At 39.1% G+C, this 25279-nt stretch overlaps 1 protein-coding gene across 1 annotated transcript; it reads left to right on the top strand.

Annotated features, from left to right (window-relative positions):
• Positions 1-15728: 15728 nt before the first annotated feature.
• Positions 15729-22273, top strand: CCKAR (cholecystokinin A receptor). Its single transcript, XM_065665292.1, has 5 exons — positions 15729-15849; positions 16568-16819; positions 18797-19058; positions 20479-20606; positions 21234-22273. Exons 1-5 carry the CDS (start codon positions 15729-15731, stop codon positions 21758-21760), a joined length of 1290 nt encoding a protein of 429 aa, XP_065521364.1. The 3' UTR covers positions 21761-22273.
• The last annotated feature ends 3006 nt before the right edge of the window (positions 22274-25279 follow it).

Below are 25279 nucleotides of genomic sequence, written 5' to 3' on the forward strand. Positions count from 1 at the left end.
AAGCCAGTCAAAGATAAAAAGAAGGCAATATAAAGAGATAATCTTTACAGAATCTCACTAAGGCCTGTTAACAGCTTCTTGTGTATCCTTACCATATCCAGTTAAGAAATCTCATGCTTCTTTTTTGCTTCCTTACAAGGAGCTTACTGCGTAGCAGCTTGAGAAATGCAGGGTCATTGGTAAAAAATATCACTTAAATAACAGGCATTGGCAGAAATCCCAGCCATCTCTTTAGCCTGTCACCCTGGTATCACATGACTAGTTTAACTTGGTTCATGTGATAAGTGTTTGACAATTACTGCTTTTTCATCATGATTTACTTTTAAATTGCAAGTAAACAACTGCATAGGGTGGTTTTATGATGTCCAGTACCACATACTGGAGGTGCCTGCTGGTTTGATCAGAGGTTCTGCTGTAGGTGTCATTGTTTTTCTGGTTTGGGTTGTTTATTTTTGTGGTCTTTTCCTCTCTTTGTCTCAGTCCTACACTCCTGAGAACTAATTCTTCTCACCATTCGTCCTCCATTTACAGCTGCAGTGTTATACCTTTCTTTACAGCATTTTGTGTCAAGTTACTGCAGTTAGCTGTACCTGATACTAGTATCCCAATTATTTATCTGCTACTTCAGGTTTGGAAAGCATCAAGAGTCTGGCAAGAGACGGTAAAAACCGCATAATCAGTATTTGAAATATTTCACCCATATTCTCTTCATCTTTCCTTGGTGGATTTTCAATCGAGGAGAGGATACTAAGCAACAGATACATCATACTGTCATATTGAAGTCGCGAGACAAAATGCATTTTAACACTTTCAGGTGATTCTGAAGACCAGTTTATTTCCTGGAGTGTAATGCAGTCAGTAAAAAGGGAAAACAATCAAAGGACACACTGAGTGCCTGGAATTCGGCTTTTTTCCCATGTTAGTTGACCTAATTAAAACCAGGGCTGTCTGCAGGTATTCATCAAAGGAGGCAGTTGCATTTTAAGACAGAGTAATGGTGAGGGAAGTCGACAAAATCCCAGCAGTGTCAATAAAATCCCAGCAGTCCTAATTCCAGACTCCCAGCAGTCAACAAAACGCCAGCACTTTCAGTCACCTGCTCCCAAGAGAGTCTTCCCCATAGCAACTTGCAACACTCATGCTGCCCTGATCCCACCTTCATCTTTCATTCTCTTGCTGGTAGAAATGTTAAGTTATGAAGTTTCTTCTCAGGCCTGCTTTTTCTGCTAGGGGAACAGGGGTGGGGAAGGACTGGAGGGGGACACTGCCCCTTTACCTGTGCTGAAGGTGGGTGCAGTCATGTAGTCAGTGGTAGCAGGGTAAGGGAAGGAGGGGTGGTGCAGAATACGACTAAGCATGCAATCACTATCACTTATTACAGTACATAAGACACTTACCATTCCTTGACACCCTGAGTAGCAGGGGATTAAGCTGTCCAGGGGAGCTACACATTGCAGTCACCCTGATAACGTATCATAAATATTGTGTAGATCTCTAAGCTGTTCCTGTTTTTTGCTACATGAGGCGCTGCCAGGAGAATGACATTTTGTGCAGTCCCTAATGGCAGACGGGGTCACATGTAAGGATGGCTGTGCCCCAGCCAGGTCAGTCAAGTGCCATCACGAAAGTATAAGGCATTAAAAGAAAGTAACAAAAACCAAACGCAAATACACACCCCACCCCACCACCCCCATCCTCCACACCCCCCCAAATTTGCTCTACTTCTCTAACAGGCGAGTGGGGGATTTTTATCCGCTCTCAGGTAAACTGATTATTTTTGTCTTTATTTTGGATATTTTTAATCTAAAAAGCTACTTCTGTCCGGACCTTCATTTCTTCTTTCTCCACTTAGGGCCGTTTTAACTCATGAAGGTTTAAAACTCCATAGTCCTGATCCTCAGTCTCAAGCCATTAGCAGAATAATACCTGTGAACTAAATTGTCAGGTTCAAAAAGCTACTCCTTGGATTTTTCATCCAAGCAAGTTCTTTCCATGAACATCATATTCATTCCTTTGCTCAGTGTGCTCACTCTTTATATTAGACCAGTGGATATTAAACTTTAATCTCAGTTATGGGCCAATCCTTCAAGCTCACCTTTATAACATCCACTGGTTTCCTTATGCAATCAGAAACATTGTTTGGAGCTGATAACACAGAGGTGTGACAGAAAAGAAATTTCTGTCAGTGACTCACCCTCATCAGTTTCAAGCTTTATCCAAATTACTGCCCAAAAAGTGACAGTGTGTATTTTGACAAGTTTCAATACTTTATTTAAAATAATCAGTTCCTGTAGAGTAACGAGATTTTTTTCCCGAATACCACTGATGCAGTCTGATGTAGGAAGCCTAGATGATGTATCTTCACTCGTCAGGGCAGAAAACCTCTCTTATTGCAGACTATTGTTCATGAGAAGTTACATGTTTTATCTAATATGTGGCTGAACTAGAGAGCTAGACTTTGACTATCAACAACATTAAGGATTATCAGTCTAATTTTAGGAGTTTCACATTGCTTCATTTCTTGATCTTAAGTAATGTCCTGCCAGACAATGGAAATGCTGAATGAATTGAACATAGCAAGCAGAACCTTATGAGTGTCTCATAGTTTTGTCTCCACTGATGGTGCTGACGGCACTTTTCTTTCCTTGTACGGATAAATGCTTTATGCCATCGGAAGGGAGCACTGGGCACTGAATGAATATCTTCACCAACTATGGAATAGAGTCTCCTCTAATTGATCTCAGGCCATGGCAGGGGCCTAAAGAATTATCTATCAAAAGACTTGCAATTGTCCTGTATTAGTTCAGAAGAGATTAAGCCAAAATGTAAAACTGAGCCCTAATTTCTACACTAATTTTCTGCTTATATACAGGAATATATTATTGCAGAAAATAATCTTAAAGCATTGAGCATTAATGCTGCCTGTTAAACGAATCACTACTAAATGATCAGTTTTTACTGTGGAAATAAGCTTATAACAAGAACATTCACAAGAATTCAAAGCAACCACCTGAAAAGAGTGGAACAGTGAGGTGGAAGAGAAAACATATGTAAACCACGGCTCTGAAGGCTGGATTAAGAGCCATTGAATAGCAGGCTACCCTGCTCTCACTAACCCCCAAAATACAAACTATTGTACACATCTTAAAGGAAAAATGGCACTGAAATATTGTACTCGGCTCTAGGGAGCACAAACCTAGATGACTTGATTTCAGCTGAAGCTCTGCACACTGAAAGCAAAGGAATTTAAAGATACAAATGCAGTCAGGTTTTTTGTTTTGCATCGCTGTTTAGAGCTCTGTAAAAAAATCTTTCTAATGAAAAACAGATTTGCTACAGAACAAAAAGGACAGAGGTACTACATTAAAAAAATGTATTACTTTGTTGATGAACAGGATGCAGGATTGAATCTTACAATCTGTACTGCAGCACATTCCCAGAAAGACCAGGAAGGAAAATTAGAAAACATTCACAAAGGTCATAGTGCTAAAGAAAAGTTGGGATTATTTGTATTCATGGCAAAAAAAGAAAGTGAAGACACATATAATGAAGCTGGTAAAACAATTTAGCAAAACTGCACAGAATCGCTCTAGCTGAGGCTATCAATCATTAGTGTGAATAAACAGTCGTATAGCAATGTAATTGGAGGAATATGTAATGTCAGAAGGATAACTGTGATTCATTAGACAGCTAAGGTGTGGAATATTTTAAAGTCAGATTTTCCCTGATCCAGCTCCGGGAGCCCACATACCTGAGCTGAAGTTTGTCAGTAACTTGCAATAATCCAACCACCCCTCAGCAGGATACCTCCCTACCCATCCTGGTGACTTTTATCATGGATCACTTTAGTTCTTCATAGGAAGGACCCCTGCAGCCAGCATTCCTACCCACTGTTTTCAAGAGCAGATGGGATAAAAGGAGCTGCCACCTTAAATGAATATGTAGATATACAGTAGTAGTCAGTGGATAAAAAATTCCTGGTCTTTGTCTGAATCTGCATTCAGGCTTGCACCCATAGAAAGGCAAGCAAGGTAAATTTTTGCTGGGTAGAATGTATAGCATCAACCTAAAATATAGGATTAAAATACCTCATTGGAGATGTTCAACAGCAGAATGGCTCACCCTCACGAGGATTTTGATTTTGGTAAAATGATACAGATTTTTATCAAGGAGGTAACACATAAACCTGTCCCCCACACATGTACTGACCTAAAGGGAAATAGTAGTGGGAGATGACACTGATTCTTTTAAACAATCTGTTTTCAAGACGTAGTTAATTTTTTCCCCAAATATAACTGTGAAGATTTGCGATAGGAATGGGGCAAAGACTTAAAATAGCCTATAGAGAAGATTTGGTAAAGGATTTTGAGGAGAAAATATATGTATGCATATTGATTTTATAATCAAAAGCTCACTTAGAAAAACACTTTGCTTTGGCATTATTATGCAGTGGTTTAGGACACTAAAACCCCCAAATGCCCATAGCCATGCAGTGGTTTTAACTTTCAGTGCATTTAACTGTGAGAAGAGTTAATGTGCTTTACTTTTTACATTTAAAATATACATATATTTTAATTTCCTTATGCAGTGAGGTGCTACAGGCTTTCATACCTTTTTCCAAGAGGCACAAATCTGAGACCTAACCATTTATTTACTCCTTAGCACTGGGTAAGAACTCTGTTGAAGGTACTGAATACAGCTCTGTTGCATGGGCTAAGGGATGAACAGTCAGGACTTAAGATGCTATTTGCAAATTCACAGTTTTGGTTAAATTGGTTTAAAGAAGGAGAAATCACACAGATAGGAAAGGCAATAGTTAGAGAAGCACTCATGAAGATGCATCAAAGAAAGTACAGAGGAAAAGAAGTCCTTATCATGTTACTAACTGAGTCACTATGTAGTAAACAGCATGATGGGAAAAGTGTAACTAAGGAAAGAACCTGTTTTGTTTCTCATTCCCCAGTACTATTCAGGGGAATGAAATTTACTCCCTTCTTGATAAGTAAGCTGGGTTTCATCACAGACATATCAATTTGTACTGCCGGTTTCTTCTCAAACAGCATTAAATCTGGAAGGACTTGGATATTTAGTAACATGTCAGACCAGAAAAACAAGTTTCCTATCTTCTTAGGAGTGATAAAATTGCATATGACCTACTCCTTCCTAAAACTGAAAATGTATTTAGAAAATTATATCATGATCTGATTTTTTAGAATTTATTTGAATATTTCCCACAGAATCCGATCTTAGATTTCCAGCTTTCTCTATATAAGGTCTTGTGAACAAGATATTCCAGTATGAAATGACTCACTTTAACACCTAAAGAAATAAATAGTGCTTTACTTCTTATTTTGCCAGAGCATTCCTGTTTGACTTCTAATAACAACTTTTGTGAGCAGTCATTGAGAATTAAGTGAAGACTTTGGAGAGAACTGTCTTTACAAAGTATAAAATTGCAGCTGACACTTCTGGCTTTCTAACTGAAATGTAAATGAAACATAAAGAGATAAGATTACTGTAAGATTATGGTTTGAGCAATATTATACTTCTCATAGGTTTAAAAGCAGAGTGAGTGAGAGTAGAATCTGGGAGCATTTCACTAGCATGTCACTTAAATTATTTAAAACCCCTTTACTTGCTCCAGCAACTTCGAAACAAAACTTGTAAAAATAAAATACTAATTCTTAGTGATCTTTTGACATGGTCTCATCAGAAATAGTTCTCCTGCTTCAATTTTCCCCACATTGCAGGAGTGCTAAATGAATGCACTAGAATAAAAGGAGAACCCTGGGGAAAAAATTAGGTATCCAAGAAGTGACGCAGTAGCCACAGTTGCTATGACCTGTGACTGTTTTGCACTGCTTTGTCTGTACAGAGCATGCTTAATGCCAGCGTAGCTGATGACAGAAAGCGCCAAACCAGTATGCATGAAATTGCAAACATAAGAAAATTATGTCAGGCACACAAAAATTATTGAGAGAAATCATCCACATGAGTTGCAATTTTTCAAATATTTGTTAAAGCAAAATCAACAATGTACTGTGTAACTTTCTGTATACAGGGATTACACCCCAAAGATCCAACTTCTGATATGTTCATCTGATTTCCCTTCCAACCCAAATCATTGTATGATTCTATGTATATCTGGGAATACCATGGCCTCTTAACTGGGTCTGGCTCTGTCTAAAAGGGAGTGTAGAGAATTCAGAGCAGAATTTGTCCTTGGACTTTTGTTTTTCCCTTCTTTTGAGAGTTGTGTCTTCTCCATGGCAGCTTTAAAACAGTTTTGTACCATAAGCAAAGACTAAACAATGAAAATGAATTTAAGACTTGCGTGCTTTCAGTCACATTAACTCCCTGCACAATGTAATATTGTATAAACACAGACAAATAGTCCAAACTAACTACATCAATTCTTCCTTGGAGTGTGTTTTCTTAAGAATTATATAGACAAAACTACTGCAAGTAAGGCCAATAATACCACCATTTAACAGCCAGTCTGTGCTGCAACTCTAGAAATTATTATTTTCACTGTTTGAATAATATTGTGAAATCACTCTGTATGGAAATACTGTCAAATACTCCCAGGAGTGCTTAGCACAATAGTTAAAATAAGGCAGTATTTGAGCTTGATCCACCTCTTTCATTTTCTCAAAAAATTGTAACTGACAGCTTTCAATATCCAGTTATTGGACAGCAATTATACTATCAAAGAAGTCCAAAATGCAAAGACGATTTGGCTAATTTACAAATAAAGATGAGCATCCCAGAAATGAAGACCTAGAACAGAACTTCAGCCGGGGTAAATCGTCTTCACTCCTGATGGTCTCCCTGTACCTCATCTTACTTTTTCAATACTTAGTCCAAACTATCAGCCACAGAGTTCCAAAACAAAAAAAGCCCTGGCCTTCGGATTGTTGCAGTAAAAGATCAAGAGTCAAACAGTAAAATACTTGATTGTGTACAGCAAAATGCATAGTCATGTGCCTGGCTTAATATCTTACTTTCATTTTAGGAGCCCCAGAACTTGGGGACAACCCACCATCTCACTGCCTGAGTACCCTTCCGTGCAAAATCATGACAATGGAAAACCAGCAAAATTCTAGACATCACAGTGTTTTGCTCTTCATTAGATCAAAATCCTACTTGGGTTAAGTACTTTCAAGGAGGGAGTGTTTTTTCTTTGTGGAGATAACTGGAAGAGGTTTGTAGACAATAGTAGCTGTCTGTGTTGTACCAATAGTAATAGCAGAAAGGTCTTCTAAAGATGTCCTAAAATTTTCAGATAGAGCTCTAGATTTAGAAATAGCTCTGGATAGCTATTTCATAACTAGATACCCTCCTGCAAATACTGTATTTCCATCTTCTTTTTTTCTTATTCTTTGCCCTTACTTGATGGTCTGAATTGTCCCAAATGACTAAAATTCATATTCAGTTCTTGATAAGAGACTTAGCCAGTTAATTACTTTGAAAAAGTGAGGCTGTATGTGCTCCTCTTTAGCTACAGAATAATACAGTATTCATCAAAATATAAGCAAATTTTATGTTCAATTTCTTGTGCAGACTTGTGCAAATTTGTGAGATCAGGTCACTGCTGTTCACCGAAAGTTTATGATTCCTATAAAACCTGAAACTTTCAAGAACTACTGTTGGTGATTAAATGAATGTAAGTGTAATTTTCAGTAGTTTTCTAATGGATACAATGCTCTTGCTTCACATTCCTCAGGTTCTCTTAAAGCCAAGGATCATATGGTTCTTGGGATGTCAGATGTCAGTGAACAGATTTCAATAGTATTACCTTAAAGGTATTTATATATATATTACAGAAACTGATACTCCTCAAAAATGTAGATGTCAGCTCAGATGTCATGAAACACAAAGTAACTTCTCACCGTACATAGTAAGACACGTAAACTTTGGATTCTTAAATTAAAGCCCTGGCTTCAGACATGCTGGTACCGATTCACCCAATAATACGCCAGCTGACTTTCTCTATTTCCTCCCAATTAATTGTTCAGCCAGTCACTTAATGACTTGGTGTTGTGAAACTAACATCTCTTTATCTAATTCTGTGGAAATGTGGAAATCTATTTGATCTTAACGTCACAAGTATAGGAGGGCTTCTTCTGAGACCAGAGCTGTCTGATAAACATAGCACTGGACCAAGTCTGAAGAGACTGCCTTCCTCTTCCTGACTCTTCCAGCAGCCCGTTGAGTGGCCTGTGTCAAATATTTCACTTTCCTGTGCTTCATTTTTTTCATCTTTAAGTTGAAACTCATAGTGACTGCAGTTAACTTAACTGGCCTTTTCTGTATACTTCTGAGATCTGCTAATGAAAACCTCTAGAAGTAAAACAGTAGTGACTCTTTGTTATGTGCTTGGCTGGAATCTTAAACAGAAAAGACTACAGTTCTCAGCTGTTACAGGTAGAGGTTTATTTTATTATTCCAGTTTTGAGTTTTATTAAGGAGTTGAATAGCATCCTGAACAGTTATACCATTCTGTTGCTGACATTTCAACCTACAGGGGCTGTTTCTAGTGGCAGCCCATCTTTTATCTGTTTGTTACAAACTGTGTCATGACTGTATCTCAGAAACCACTCTCAGGGGACTGGTACCTTAGAACATGTGATGAATTCTGACTTTGACTGATGCTGGTTTAGTATGCAAAAATATGCTCAAATGAGCACATTAATGGTTGCAACACCTGATGGTGTTTAGATAATCCAAAAAACGTGACCACTTTGGCCATGTGTTAAATCATCCCAAACATCCACAAAGTTAAAATACTGTGAATTGGCATTTCCAAAGAAAGAAAAGTAGTCACCCCCAAAATAATTTAAAAGGTACCTTGAGAGATATCCGGATGGAGTATCATCTATGAAATCTGTGGTGTCTTCCGGGCATTTATTAAACTACATGCCACAGCACTGTCATACATGACCACTGGAAACGCACTGCAGAGGCAGCAGGAGCAACTTGTTTGCCTTTGATCCCCTCTACAGTTGGTGGATGCTATTTCAGAAATCACTGATGGTACATCAAGGTGCTCTGAAGTAAATTTCATCCATCTGTTACTGAGTTCAGATGACTATGATAGACTGGTCTTAATTGCAGTTACTGTGGGACACTGATAAGACTGAAGCTCAGGTCACCTCGAAAAGGCTTAAAATCAGCGTGTTCCTGAGAATTTTGTGTGTTCTCCAGAAGCTGGCCTAATCGAGATCTCCCTGTAGTTTGTATCTATGTGAGTAACAACACTGACTCAGTGGCCTAATGCCAACATAACCCTGGCAAGTGAACAGAAATAGATCATGACTTTCCATATATATTTCTTCTAATTCGTGTACTTTAGTTCATCTGCCAGGACAAAAAAGGCCTGGCAATAAAGCAAGAATACTTGTAGGTTTGACACAAGATAAACATAAGCTTTTCCAAATTCATAATTTTACAAGTGGCATTTATATTTAAATTTAAGTAAAGATCTTTGTCAAATTAATGAAAAAAAATGAACAGATGATTATTCTTCAGGAAAAAAAAAACAAGACAACTGTAAATTGATCTGGTTTGGTTTTGGACAAGAAAAGCGTTATATACATAGCATGAAATGACAGAGCACAACAACTGTTTTGGCTGCAAAGACAGTGTGTGTTCAGTTTTTGACATTATATGGGGAAAAAAAGCATTAAGGCTAAAATAATAAAAAAGGAAATAAAATATCAGATTATTTTGTTACCATGGGTTAGGAGCCTGCTCCCCTTCAAATACAGGGAACTTCTGTATACTTTTCTCTAAACTATCTGCAGAGGTAAACTACAGTACCTAAATTATTTCCTGTTTAACGAAGCCAATTTTATTAATAAATTAGTGCTGTCAATAAAGCAGCCAGCTCAAAGGAAGTTCTTGCCTAAAACTTCCAACATCTCAGATAATGCATGACTAAGTTCAAGTGGAACAGACAGCCAGGTTCTTTGGTTTCTCCTAAATAATAAAATTCCCTCAGTGATTAGCAAGTATTTCATTAAAGCAGCATCCTTTTGTCTCTCTCTTAAAGCTTGCAGAGAGATAATGAGATGGTACTTATCTGCACAGAGAGTGACCTATCGTACAATTAGCTAAAGGTAGTGGAGAGAAATGATGTTAAAAAGGCAAGTCAGAACTGTCCAAACATTACGATTATTGGCTGTACATTTGAGTAAATCTATCCAAAAAGATGCCTAGAAAAACAAAATTTTTTGATCTTCACATGTTTCATGCAGAAATCCACTCCAAAAGGGGAATCAAGAGTTTATAGCAAACTCTTACTCATTTAGTCTGCTAATTAACCAGCAGACGTTGAATCCAGCTCAGGCCAGGGCCAGATGGTATTCATCCAAAGCTTCTAAAGGAAATAGTAAAATTATTAAACATGATATGTAATCTCTTGCTTAAAATTATGTTGTTGCCAGCGAGAAAAAAATGGGCCAACGTGATGCCAATGTTTAAAAAGGGCTCCAGCGGAACTAAACCCTTGGAATTATGAGCCAGTCTGTAAGCCTGGCACGCACAGGAGGAAAATGGATAAAAATCTCTGGACACATGGTCTGCACAAATTTTGTAAAGGAAAGCTACACCTTACAGATTTAGAGACCTGAGCATGTGAACAGAATGATCCAGAGTGGTTCAAACAGTAACTACCCAGTTGTTGATATTTGCACAAGACAGCATTCCCTCACTTGTCTCAGGCTTGCTTTTGGTTGAAATTAGTACCCTCTGGAGTCAAACATGGCTCAGTACTTACCCCTCAGCCCTTCATGTCTATGCTCCAAGTGCTGCCTTCCGCCACTGTGCTCTCCGGCACGTTTGCTTTCTGCATGGTATGTGACTATACTGAGAGCCTTCACAAAGCAGGATGCATCTAACGCAGGTCCATTTTGCATTTCTGCTGAATACTTGAAGTCTCTGGCTGCAGTTGCTGGCCTCATCGATTTCAGCCTTCTTGCATGTGCTTAGGATGCATGTCTTAACACTGTAGTAGGCCCATCCTTTGGGATTGGGCTAGGTACTCTCTCAGGAAAGCTGGCCCTTCACACCTTCCCACATACAGTTGAGATTGATGCGAGAGACATGCACTGGCATTATAGTGTTTGCTGTACTGAACTGCACCTGTGGCCAGACTCTCACCCCACTGAGAGCAAGTGGGTTAGTGGGACCTTGCAGTGGTATGTACCACTGAAGGCCAGCTGTGTCCAGGACTTCCAAAGGAGAAGAATATTGTACGATGTCCTCCACAAGAGCCCACTGCTCTCTGACAGTTCTCCATGTAGCACGGCCATGGCAGGCTTTCTTATGCACAGTCTGTCAGTGCTTTTATGCACTGCCACCACCAGTGGGCTTGTATTGGGAAGATATGAATGGCAACGGATGAAGCCATCTGCTCACACGTAATTCAGGACAATAAACTTGAGAAATATCATCCGAATTTGCACATCCAGAAAAACTGAGCTGCAATGCAAACATGACTCCGGGCTTCCTCTGAAAAAGTGTAATAGAACGGTCTGATTTCCTTCTATCCCTGGAAAAGACAAAGGAGTGAAAAAGGTGCTCTCCCCCTAGGCTGGCAATCAGAGGCAAATCCTTGGAAGCCAAGTTCCTGGCATCCATGAGCATCCTGTGGACACAGAGCCAGTGATCCATGAATAACTGGTGATTTAGTGGTGCAATGCTGGTAAAAGTCTTAATAACTTAGTAGAATACATGCTGAGTTTTCCCATGACTTGCATGCATGCTTCAGGCTTTGTGTTTTGTTTCTTTACCTTGAAACTTTATTGCCTCATACTGTGAGCACAACCCACATCACTGAGCTGCTGTATCACTTCTTGTTTTGTTTCTTCATTTGCTTATATAGATTGGGCTTCTTAAAACCTAAGATAATTTGACACATGGCAGTCAAGGTTCATGGATAATCCTGGAAGACTTCTCTGGGTTGAGGGAGGGAAGCTGCCAGAAAGAACAAGAAGAATCAGGGAAGAAGTTTAGGAGTGATTTCTAACACCATGGACAAATAGCCCCTTGGTCTGGAGTGAAACAGGGAATGGTATGATTAGAACATTGGAAATAAAAAGTAGGAATGGAAAGTAGGAGTGAAAGGCAATTATGAATGGAGCCCCACAGGGAGCTTTGCTACAGTGGTTTGTCCCTTTCAAAAGCTCCAGAAATGGAAAGAGAGGTGAGGTTGAAGAGTTTTGTACTGACGCCAAGTCATTCAAGGAGAAGAGATGCAAAAACTGACTTTGGAGAACTGAAGAAAGTTCTTTGTGATAAAATGGAAGAATAAAAATCACTGCGAAGCAGAAAACAATTGTAATTTTTCCTGAATAATTTAGGGCTCTAAATTAGACATTACTGTGCAAGAAAGAGACTGCTGAACTTACAGTAGGTTCTTCCATGAAAACATCAGTTCAATTCTCAATAGTCATAAGAAAGGCAAATAGAATTACAGGAATTATTAGGAAGGGACCAGGAAAAACCACAAAAACTTAATATGCCGTTACTTAAATCCTTGGTTCATCTTTATGTGTCAGCATCTGTGGAAGACTGTATGGAATAGCTAGAAAATATTTTAGACCTGGGCCATGATGCTAATGGAAGGTATGAAGCTGCTTGTTTACAAAGAATGAATGATCAACCTGACAAAATCATGACAGGTACAGAGAAGATAACTTCAGAACAATAATTCACTGTCTGTTATGATGCAGTGAGAAACAATAGCCCCAGTGTAATCTCTTAGACTGAAATGATCCCCCTGATGACCCCCCCTAATCTTGTCTTCCCTCCTGATCCCTGACCATGTCTCCCCAGACCTTCATTCATTCAATTTTTTTTCTTCTTTTTAACCAGGTCTTGAACACTTCATGGAAGACTTTATGCAACTCAGTTTAGCAAGTCTGGAAACCCAGCAGATGTTGACAAGTGCACAATCTCGGTTTATACTTGACAACATAAATAAAAGTTAATGTTTTTCCTTACTGTAACGTTGCTTCCTCAAGGTACAGGAATAACCAAGCTGTAACTCATCAGAACATCAGCAATGAACCCCTCACCCCAAAAGTACAGTGGTACAACCAGTTTACAAACTGTAGATTTAAAATGAATAGAGGGAGAATCCAATCTCAAATAGCAACTCATCTATGATAAATAAATAATACGGTAAATAAAAATACTGGTAATATCAGTCATTCAACACAACTGCAGATGAATACGTATCCAATCATTTCTCTAATGCAGACCTAATAGAAGGTGCCAGGAATCCAAAAAGGTCTCTTCCACATTAAGACTAAGCCCAGAACAACAATCTGACATCTTGTTTACAGAAAGATTTAAACTCCATTACAGGCTATTTAATTCAGTAAAGAAATTGCTAAACACAATTACACAGCCTGTGTTTTGCAGCACTTCAGACCATTATAATAATTATAAAAAAATTATAGTAACTTCTTTTGATACATAAAGGTTTCTCAAAGCTCAAAATTGTTCAGACCAAATGCTACTTCATGACAAAAGAAAATGCTCTAAAACGTAAAGACTTCATTGAAGTGAGTCTCATATGCATAGAGAAAGCAGGATTATATCTCAGATATAAAGGACACCTTAGAAAGGCAGACGTAGCTACACAATTTGGTCTGCCTTAGTTTGCCCTTGATTTTTGTTCTATACGAAGTAATTTTTGTAGGAAAGTTCAGTTGTTAACCAGAATCTGGGCAGCTCAGACTAGTCTGCATCTTACTGTTTTACACGAAGATAAGCAAAAAAGCAACTTAAGCTCAGTAGCCTTTCCAAAAAGCATCCATTCCTTTTTCTGCATATTGCCATTACTAAACTGGCACCTGTCTTGGCTGACATTCCAGCTGTTTGGGATATTATAATAACTTTAAAATACCAGAGAAAATGTTCAGGAAATACTGGAATAATTACAAAGAAATTCAAAACTAAACCAACAAAAAACAATTCTATGTTCAATGAAATGAGCATTTGTCATTTACTAGAGTGGGTGATTAGTAACACCCATCAATTTAACCATAGAATACATTAAAAAAAAAATAAAATTAATTGGGCATCTAAGAAATAAATGGGTTTCAGAGATGTTGGTACCTAATATTCAAACTTAATGCTCAATCACTGCCGAAATAGAAACATATTTTAGTTTCTTCAATATGATTTTCTCCCATTTTGAGAACATGTCATTCCAGATTAATTGCCTACCAGTACATTACACCTTTGAAGCTGGAACTGAGTCCTGCTGGTCTGAATGTTTCTTTCAGCTGAGACAGTCACACACGGTATACACCGATCGCCAGCTTGAGTCATTTTATCTCAGATTTTCAAAAACTGCAAAAAATCTGTAAAAGAAATGGAAAAACTATAATTAATCTGCTAAAGAAAAGATAATTTAGTAATTAGAACTCTAGGTGTAAATATTCATCTCTACTCTCCTACATACTTATTCCCATTAATGGCATAATAAAGCAAAGCTGTCAAGAGTGGAAAAGAAATCCAGGCCTTCCAGTCTGTGTATATCAACTTTAAGGGGTCCAGACTTGTTGTTAGGAACCTGTTATTGCTTTGCCTATTTACATAGAAGAGATTTTAAATGTGAGATTTGTTTTCATTGAGTTATAGCAGAGATTCATTTATAACACTAATTTACATTTTTTGCCATAAACAATCTGTATACTGGAAGCTAAAAGCCTACAACTTTGTGAAAGCACCAGAGAGGACAATATTTATGTATTCAAAAGCAGAATTCAGAAGAAAGGGTTTCTTCTAAACAAACAAGATCGTTGTGTTTTTATACTAACGTGTAACTAAAGTGCCACCGTTTATCAGTTCATCAAGTTTGTATCTGAGTCGTATACAAGTCCTTGCACTGAGAAAATGTGTAGGCTTGTGCTTATATTAACCAACAATTCTGATACCGTACTTTCATAAGGCTTGATCCAAGAACACTGACATTAGTGAATCTTTCTATTGACTTGCAGGGGTTTGGATCAGGTGAGTACAGTGCTTTTGTATGAAGCCAGCATTTCACCAAAAGAGACAAATGTAACAGCTCTTGTTTTTCTGGGCATACCCAGTCTTTAGTCTGCTCTGAAAAACACGAAGGTAAGAATTGTTTTCATGTATGGCATAAAAAATCTTCAGTATGTTTTTCTTTTCTCTGCACTTTTATTCAGCTACTCTTACCGTTTTAAATGTTGTTGATTGAGAGATGGTTTCATCACTCTGATCACTCCCTGGTTGTGATTTGTTTGCTGTGGCATAACAGAGTATCTCTGAAAATATTGTAGAGCTGTGAGTAGGAGCAATCTTGCAAGGGGTTAATGCTGTAATCTTTTTCTAGCCTGTTTATAATCCCCACAGTAGTCCAGTAACAGAAAAGGGTGGATCTAAAAAAGTACCAGAGGGGATGTGTGTGTGTGTGTGTATGTGCGTGCATATGCATGAGCGTGTCTGTGCATGCATGCTTTGCTTTTCTGGACTGCTTTCTGTGCCCCTGGAATAAATCTTGTTCAGCCTCAACAGGACCTGTGTGCCAGGTGCTTCTGACAGAAGAGCTTCCTTGAACAACTGCCTGTCTTGTGTTTCTCCTGGAGATTTCATTCAGAAATGTATTTGTTTACTGCAAGAATGGGCAGGTAGTTACAAACCTACCCTCTTCTTCATCAAAGCTAACCTGTGGACACTGAAGAATGGAAATAGTTGATGCTAGCTTCCTTGGGAACAGTACCAATTTTACTGCTTTCCTGTGCGATATCATCTTGGAAAATGACACTTTTTTCTGTGTGGATGATCCACCTTATCCTTCTAAAGGTATGTATAGAGGAACAGGCTTTTCCAGGCAGTTTTAGTTCTAGCTGGAAATAGAGATATTATGGAAAGAAACAGACACAGGAAGCTTTTTCTGTGAGTGTAAAATCAACTGCTTGCTGATAAGTTAGGATGAGAAACAGGCAGGAAAGAATTTAGTATGTGCTGGTTTTCCAAGGTAAAATTCATTCGAAAAAAATCTGGATATAATGCAGAACTAAAACAGTAGCAGTACTGGGCACAAAATGTAAACAACTCTGCTAAGGATTTGGAGAAACATAATTTGTACTCTTTCAGCTGTTCAATAACAATGAAGTTATCTGATCTGATGCCGTGTAGGAAAGTGATTATGAATGAAACTACAGCAATCTGAGGGTGGAAAAAATATGCATGTACTAAAACATTTTGATTGTTGTATCGTTTCTTACTTCTGCATAAAGGAGGATCTCCTATGGTGAGTGAGTTGTGCACCCAAAATGCTGTGGGCTCTTCAAATGAACACATTATTGCATCTATTGTATTTTAACAATATGCAATTCAGGCAGATCAGAACAAGTTTAAAAACTGCAGCACTTCCATTGATTTTGCATTGGCATAAAGACATAAACCTTAATAAAACTGAATACAGAAAGACTTTTAACTTTTGATTAAAGGCTGAAACACGATACTAGTCTATGAGCTGTACACTGCATACCTGATCTTTCCCTGTGACAATTTTCAGATTTGCATCAGATAATTCGAATACTGCTGTATTGTCTGATATTTCTACTCAGCGTTTTGGGGAACATCCTGGTAATCACAGTGCTGATAAGAAACAAGCGGATGAGAACAGTCACCAATACGTTTCTGCTGTCGCTAGCAGTCAGTGACCTGATGCTCTGCCTGTTCTGCATGCCATTCACCCTCATCCCCAACCTGCTGAAAGATTTTATTTTTGGAAGCACTGTTTGCAAAACTGCCACTTATTTCATGGGTAAGTCTTGGAGATCTATACTTATTTTGAAGACTGACTGATAAGGTAGGTGAGAAGGTCATTAGAGACCTGTAAAATACTGATCATTTTCATCTGGCATTGAACAGTTACCAAAACCACAAAGGAACGGCTTCATAGTGTCATAATGGTTCTAGTTTCCTCAGCCTGATCCAACAAAATGCAGAGGCACCCACTTAATTTTAGCAACATATAGAAGTCTTTTGCTGGATCAAGTGAGAGGTTAAGTGAGAAATATGTTGCATGATCAAGCCTTATCGAGGAGCCCAGCACATGTGCTTGCTTACTTGTCGCTGACAGGTTTATTAGCAGCGGTCAGATCACCCACCAGAAGTGACAGGGTTGTAGGGTCCTCACTAAGGGCAGATTTTGCCCACAGACTTTTGGTAGCAGTGACACATGAAAAAAGAAATAAAACCAGACAAAGCCAGTGCCATTTGTGGAGCTGGAAGTTAGAGCAGGCACTTTCTGAGAACAGAGCAGCTGTGATCAGAGCTCACCGGGAGATCACGATGTACAGATACAGGTTTCAGAGGCTGGCTTTAAGAAACATTACTTTTATATGCCTTGCCATACTCCCTTTACTTGTGGAGCCAAGAGTTTCAGAATGCCTGGATTATGTACGTGTGTGTAAGTGATTGTGTCACTTCCAGAACTTCATGTGCATTTGTTGTTTCTTAAGAACAAAAAAAAAAGGAGAAGAGTGTGTAAAGCTTTTGCTACCCTGGGACACCTTCAGTCCCTTATAGAAACCTCGGGTACCCTTTCAACCAGTGCCCTTGAGAACTTTGCTGTGTTGTGAAAGTACACACCTAAAGTGTGCGAATGAGAAATCAACATCTTTTTGTAGATAAAGCCAATAAAACTAAAGGCCATGTTTAAACAACTGTAATGAATTGCTGCCATAAATGCCACAAACCACTACTGAAACGTTGTTGTATTCCTCTTATTTCACACTGTGTAAATTACTTTAAAAAAAATCCAGTGAAATATATTCAAACATGAAATTTTTCATTATGAAGGTGTTTTAAGAGACAGAATGTGGGTATTTCCCATTATCAGTTCAGCTTGACAGGGCCTTCAATTGACACTGACAGGCATTGCATCACCTATGCTCAATTTTTCATTTTAAGATGTGGGATGACTTGTATTAAATTACAGATAAATTGTGTACAGCAAACTGTAAAGATATTGGCATTTTATATTTTGACCCGTGTTAGAACATTCACAAAGACTATTAAATGAAACTCATTTAGTGAAAGAAAAAACTGTGACAAAGTTAAGAAAAAATATTTATAATCTTGTAGTGATAAACTGGGGCACCTCACTGACAGAAATACAGACCACTGTGCTGCATTTTGTAATAAATAATCAGGAAAAGTTAAGGGCATTTGAAGGACAAAGATTCTGCTTCATGACTTCAGCTTTGCTTTGTAACTCCATTAGCATCTAATTTAAAAAGTGATAGAATATTTAATTCTCCTAAATGAGAAAATCAGATCTCCAGTCAAGCAGGATACTTAAAAAAATTAAAGCAGTAGAAGAGGGATTGTGAACTTTTGTGTTAAAATAGTAGTTAACAGCATAATGCCACTGATTACAAATGCTTGTTTTAATTTCAGTCCAATTAGTGGAGTGGATAAACCACAGTGGTAAAGAGAAGAATTAGGAGGAGAAGTGTCTTCTTTCCCTGCTATCAGAATTTTGTGGCTTGACAGAACGAATCTTTTCTCTTGGACTTCTGGCATTAGAGAAATGCAGAGCAGAAACCAGTCTGGATAGCCAGACCTGTTGCCCACATATTCTTCACTGACTTTATCAGTATGATATTTATATAGAGTTTAGATTATAAATAATTCTATATTTCATTTTCCCTACGCATTCAGAAAGTTAGCTAGACTATTTGGAAATGAAATGAACCTTTAAAACAAACAATTAACCTTTATTTTATATATGTAGGTGTCTCTGTAAGTGTGTCTACATTCAACCTGGTTGCCATATCTTTGGAGAGATACAGTGCCATTTGCAAACCTCTGCAGTCCAGGGTCTGGCAGACAAAATCTCATGCCTTGAAGGTGATTGCTGCTACCTGGTGTGTTTCCTTTACCATCATGGCACCATACCCAATTTACAGCAAGCTGGTACCTTTCACCAAGTATAACAACACCACAGCAAATATGTGTCGGCTCCTTTGGCCAAGTGATGTCATCCAGCAGTCTTGGTAAGACATAACTGACTGTTAGCAAATTATCTGGCAGAAAACAGGATTTCATGGTAGCATTAAGCCTATTGAAAATCAAGTATTAACGTTCAGCATACATTTACACTTCTAGCATGCTTATTTAAGAAGTAAAAAAAAAATCATATTTTTAAGCTGCTTACATTTGACACTTGTATGACTTTTCCCTTGTCACAGGAATGATGCCCAACATGGCAATGATTCTCACACTGTGGTCTGCTAAACCCCTACTGTTGCTGTAAAGCAAGCATCTGTCACTCCTCAAGTAGGAGTATTGCTTTGACTCATTTGTACACAAACTTAAATATTTTTCAGAGAACTCCTTGATTAATCTTTGAGAGACGCAGGCACATACAAGTGCCCCTCTGTGTGCTGCCTTGCCCATTAATTTGTTTGTCTGAAGGTCCTCTGAAGCAGAGAAGCAGAAATATTGCTTAGATGTCGTGTCCTTGCACAATGACGGAACATTTTGACTGGCACTGTGAACATGTAAGAGTTTTTTGGATACTGACTGTCAGTTGGAACTGCGAACAAGATTAAAGTGTGCACCACTTCAGGATGGTGTATCCATAAACAGCAAATTTATACTAATGCATTCATAGTCTCAGTTATTCAGCAGTGTGAGTACAGATGAGGAGGGAGGTACAGGGAAAAGTTCTCTCCCCCTGGTGTCGTGGATTCCCAGGTGCATCAGTGAGTTTGCGCTAAAGTCCCAAGGAGCAGAAAAGACATAGGCTCATGAATGCAGTTAAACATAATTATGTCCCCAACTTGTAATCACATTACAGAAGCTGCCTAGAAGATTAACAGAAGTGCAATCAAGTAAAAGCTGCTTCCTTTTGCTGAAGGGTGGCTGGCCCTGGGATCCCTCCCTGAGGGCTCTGCATGGTTGCAGGGATGAAAGCCCAGGTCATGGCTGCCCTGTCCCTGCCCATATGTGCCATGGCCCTTGGCACGTAAGAGCTCATGGAAGAAATGACTGCCCATACCAGGGGCTCCTTTGAGAATCAGCAGCGGCTTGCTTGGCTTCTGCAAGGCAAATCTTACATCCTTCAAAAGTACAGGGCATCCGATGCTCACCTGGTAACAGCAGTGAGCCCTGCTCTTGGGCAGAGAAACCTTCTGCTCCCTCTAACCACTATGGGGGTGCCCATCTCCTCAGGGCCTGCAGAGACTGGGTGATGGATGTTTTGCAGCCACAGTAGCTGTGTTCCTGCTGTACTTTTCTGGGGAAGAAGGAGAAGACTTGGTAAGCTCCTGATTTCCAGAGCTGTCAAAACAATGCTTTGTCAGAAAAAATCTTGACATGCCATACATACACCTCCGGTTCTCACCTGGAGCAAAAGGAGCTTTTCCAGTTTTGTGCTGTTCTCTGGTCTCAGTTTCTCTTTTGATTCTTTAGGTACACTTTCCTGCTGCTCATGCTCTTTCTTATACCTGGGATTATAATGATGGTTGCATATGGCCTTATTTCTCTGGAACTCTACAGAGGAATAAAATTTGATGCCAGCCAGAGAAAACCTTCACGAGGTAACAATACATGTATACCCAGGGTTGGGGTTCTTTCAAGTTAGAGTTGAAGATCTGAGCAGTCATTTTGAGGCTACTGAAAGCAAAACTATTTGCAAAAATGATCATTATGGCCAGCTATGGTTGTGAACCTGCCAGATGCATTTGTTGACTGCAGTTATTCCATTCTTCACTAGCAGGTAATTCCTCATCTGCGACTTGTTTACAAAGACTCTGGGCAGGATATATCAAATTTTAATTTTCTTATTATGGAAATACCAAGATTTATTTCTTTTTCTGGCCATGGATCAGGACCATTCCTGGCAATAAACACCACAAAATTTGTCAACTTTAGATAGAAGCACATAATTTTGAAAATTATCTCCAGTGAATACTGGAGTAAACAGTGTTCTTACATCCTTTGCATCAATTTTTATGGAGCTAGGATGTAAGAATATTGGGAGATAGTGGACGCAAAGCAGTTGGTATTTGACTGACTCAGAAGTAGGCCGGTGCTTTCTCTGCAGCAGTTGTCCAGCCATGAATAAGGTTTTTTATTTAGACTTAGACACCATTCTCAGTTTCTTATTTTGAATCGTTGTTCAGAGATGTTTTGCCAACCATTTAAGCAGTAACTTGTACGTACAGAAAGAAAAACAAGTACCTGCAGTGCCAAATATGAGGACGGAGATGGATGCTACCTCAACAAAACCAAGAGAAAAAGGAAAATGCCGTTGCAGCAGCTCTCTGCTACCAGCCATAGCAAAATAGACAGGGTGAGAAGCAGCAGCTCTTCTGCCAACTTAATGGCCAAGAAGCTCGTCATCCGCATGTTGATGGTGATAGTGGTTTTGTTCTTCCTTTGCTGGACTCCCATCTTCAGTGTCAATGCCTGGCGCGCATTTGACACCACTTCCGCAGACCAGCGTCTCTCAGGGGCTCCCATCTCCTTTATCCACCTGTTGTCCTACACCTCTGCCTGCGTGAACCCCATCATATACTGCTTTATGAACAAGCGCTTCCGCATGGGTTTTCTGGACACTTTCACCTGCTGTGCAAAGCAAAAGCCCCCTGCGATACGGGGAGAGGTCGGTGATGAAGAGGAGGGAAAGACAACAGGGGCTTCACTCTCCAAATGTTCTTACATGCACATGAATGCGTCTGCACCACTGTGAGCTGTGGCAGAAGAAGCAACAAGTGGTGTACAGAAATACAAGTGTTTATCATCTGATCTTGGAAAGTGACTGTGGCATCAGCTGAATGCGATTTAGTTCTGAGGTAAAGAAACACTTCAGCTGACAGTAAATGCAGTGACAGTAAATGCAGTGAGAGTTTTATGGGAAATGGATGTTATCACTGTCTGAGCTTTTTATCGTTTCCCCTTCAAAAGTAGAAAGGAGGAAGAGGGCTCTTTGAAGATAAGGGACTTTATAAAAAGCCTTAGAAGATGCTTTATTTGTCATAAACTCTCCTGTAAAAATTGGTGTCCTCTGCATCAACAGGTTTGCTCAGTTTTCAGCTGCAGTCTGAGTATCTCTTAAAATTTCCGAGACACTAATAGATCCTCCTCAAACATGAATGCATGTGTTGCAGTCTTCAATATCTATGTCTCAAAATCAAAACCTTTCCATTACATCTGTAGTATTTTTTCATGTTAATTTATCTCAGCTAATCCATGTTGAGATCATTTTGGTGTCATGGTCAGTTAAAAGAAGAATTCTGGCGTGGGGAGAATGGGCTTGTCCATGTGCAAATAATGCTTTTAAGTCAAATAATTTCATTTTTTTCTTAATAAAATGAAAATAAATATTGGTGAGTTTGTGGATGGAATGCATTCTTCACTTTGGCAATAACCTAAATTAACATAATTCAATGTATTTTTGGTTTAAATAAACTCCATCAAATAAGCACAAAGAAGTGGTTTTCTTCTGTGCAGCTGCAAGCACTCACACGTAAAGGTGGCAAGGTCTTAGATGACTCCCAAAGGCTTGTGTGAAAATAATCACACTGGGTTAAATGGATAATTTAGACTCGGGGTAAGTGCTTGAGATAAAGGCAAAGAGGTGATTTTACAAAAGATACGGGACTGAAGATGTAGGATGATGCCCAGTGTAGTCACATGGTTCACAGATATATATTTGCAGTCGCTCCTGTCATGGTACTGCCCATGTGGAAATAGAAGCCATTGGATGTACAAAGGCAGAAAGAACACACGCAATGAGCAAAAGTGAACAGACTTTGTCAGAAAACACAGTTTTCTAAGCTTTTTTCTCCTTGTACATGATTTTCTCCAAGCACATGTATTTGTAACCGTGACTCAGCACTTGGAATGATGCAATTGTTGGTGTTTTGTTGAGCGAGGATCACAGTCTCTTTCCTGTGCAGTGCACAGGTAAGTGTGGGTGTTCAGGTCATTTAGTTTGTTTTGTGAAAATATCCTGTTGGAAACACTTCTATCTTTCACCTGAATCAATATTATTTAAAAAACTCGTTATTAGACAGAGATTAAACTTGAGCACAGCACGGAATGTAGATGTGGATATTAAATATCATCTCTCTCAAGGTTTTTAATCAGGAAAATCTGATCTCTTTACAGAATGGTTTTAAATTGGAAATACAATTTGAGTTCCAGGCACTCAGATCCACGTTCTCCACTCAGATAATGCCTGACATGGTTTACCCGTACAACTTAGCACACCACTTTGGCCGTTCTTTTTGTTGCATCCAGCTTGTCCACAGACAGGAAATTAAAACAAAAATAATTCCGAACAGTATTTATGCACAATCCATAGAAACAATGTTTTCCCTGCACGGTAATAAAGTGCCACTGTTCCTGGAACAGTGCCGAGACTGCTGATACCGGCCTGACCTTCTGCAAACACTCACCAAATTAAATTATGGGCTTTAATTCACAACAATGAAATGAAAATTTTACTTCACTGAAGGATGAAGGATAACACCCTCTAGAAACCTGCCCTGTGTGCTGAAACTGAGGGAACAAATTTCACTGCTTTTGGATTTATGTAAAACAGTGAGAGCAGAAAAAATATATGTGAAGTATTTTACACCATTCAAAAGTCTGGTTTTATTATAGGAGATAGTTTAAAAATTGTTGTTTAAGTAAAAAAAATTTATATAAATCACATTTTATAATAGAAAGGATGTGAATTTTGCTATGTGCTGTACCATGAAACCATCTACTTCGCTACTCTGTATGCAGTTTAAAAGGTAAATTCCTTTTTGTAGCTGTAGATGCTCTGGTACCTTTAGAGCCTAAGTAGCAGTATGTGCAGCATTACCAGCTCCAACTGATTTAGTCGAGGAATAGTGGTTTCAGATGAAAGGTAAAAGCTATTTTCAACAATGCCTTAATCAGATCACAGCACCCTGTGGCCTCCATTCAGTACCTGCAGCTGAAAGGAGCGGAGTCTCTGATTGATTCCCCACTCGTGACTGTCAGGGAGCACAATTTGGAGGTGATGAAGTGAGGGAGGCAGGAGAAGATGCTGATGGAGTGGCAGTTGGGCGACAATCAGGGGAGGGTTAGAAATGCGCCCGAACAGACACGTTTCCTTTTCTCCAAGGCTTGTCTGTGCATGTGTCACTCTTCCCCTCCATTGCCCCTATGCACATTTTGCTTTTTAAATGGATGCATTAACTCTTCAACCAAGCTCCCAGAGTCATGAGCCTTAAGACAAATTCCAGCAAGGGGGAGGAATCAAGTTTTTAGAATGCGATGTTGCAATCCAGTCATTTTGTCTCCTTCTGCCCTGCTTTCCTAGCACAGGAAATTTTAGCCTTCCTGCAACCTGCATGCATCATAATGACATTTACATTTACCTGATCTGTGCATTGCAGTAGTCATTCCTGGCTCCAAATGTTGCCTTTCATTGCTGAAGAGCTGTGAGATTGTCCCAGCATCTTTAACTTAGATACTGCTTTGTGTGGAAATGTATCTTCAGCAATAAATGTGGGTGGAATAAATATATCAAAATAAAATAGACCATGAAATCTCCTTGTTTTAACATTAGTTTATAGGGCCTGGGGGCAGAAATCCTACCCAAAAGTCTTCTTCTACAATGAATGGGCAGTACCTAACCTAAAGGCAATCTGTTTCCCGGATGTAGCACTTAAATGACAAACCAAAAACTTTCAGGTGTATAATGCCTGTAAATCTTTGAGGTCTTTCTCTTCTCCCCCTTCCCCCCCCCCCCCCCCCCCGACTCCTGTTCTTTTGTCTCCCTTTGTCTTTCTGTTATCTCTTTCAGCTGCATGTCACCATGGTTTTTTTCTTCTGTACCCTTCTCAGTCTCCAGGTTACTTTCCCCTATCAACAATTGCTAGAATTTCTTTCCTCTTTGACAGCTTTATTTTCCTTCCCAGATTTACTTTCCCAGAAAGCACTTTCATCTTCATTTCCCCCTATCACCCACAGTTGACAGACTCCTGAAACACACTGTTCCAAGCAATATATCCTGCCCACAGTGCAACAGCTCTGCAATCGTCTCTTACAACCTTATGTCTGAGTTCACACATTGCGTCTCTTGAACACCAGCTTATGGCATGCTCAAATAAGTGGTATGCTCTAGTTTGTAAGACAAAACCATAGCACAAAATAACGTCCAAGTCCTCCTTTTCTACCCTGTCATTATTGCTTTCAGCCTCTATTATTAAGGTCACTTTAAGGCAGATGC

This window comes from Lathamus discolor, chromosome 1 (assembly GCF_037157495.1).
Source record: "Lathamus discolor isolate bLatDis1 chromosome 1, bLatDis1.hap1, whole genome shotgun sequence".
Lineage (NCBI taxonomy): Eukaryota > Metazoa > Chordata > Aves > Psittaciformes > Psittacidae > Lathamus > Lathamus discolor.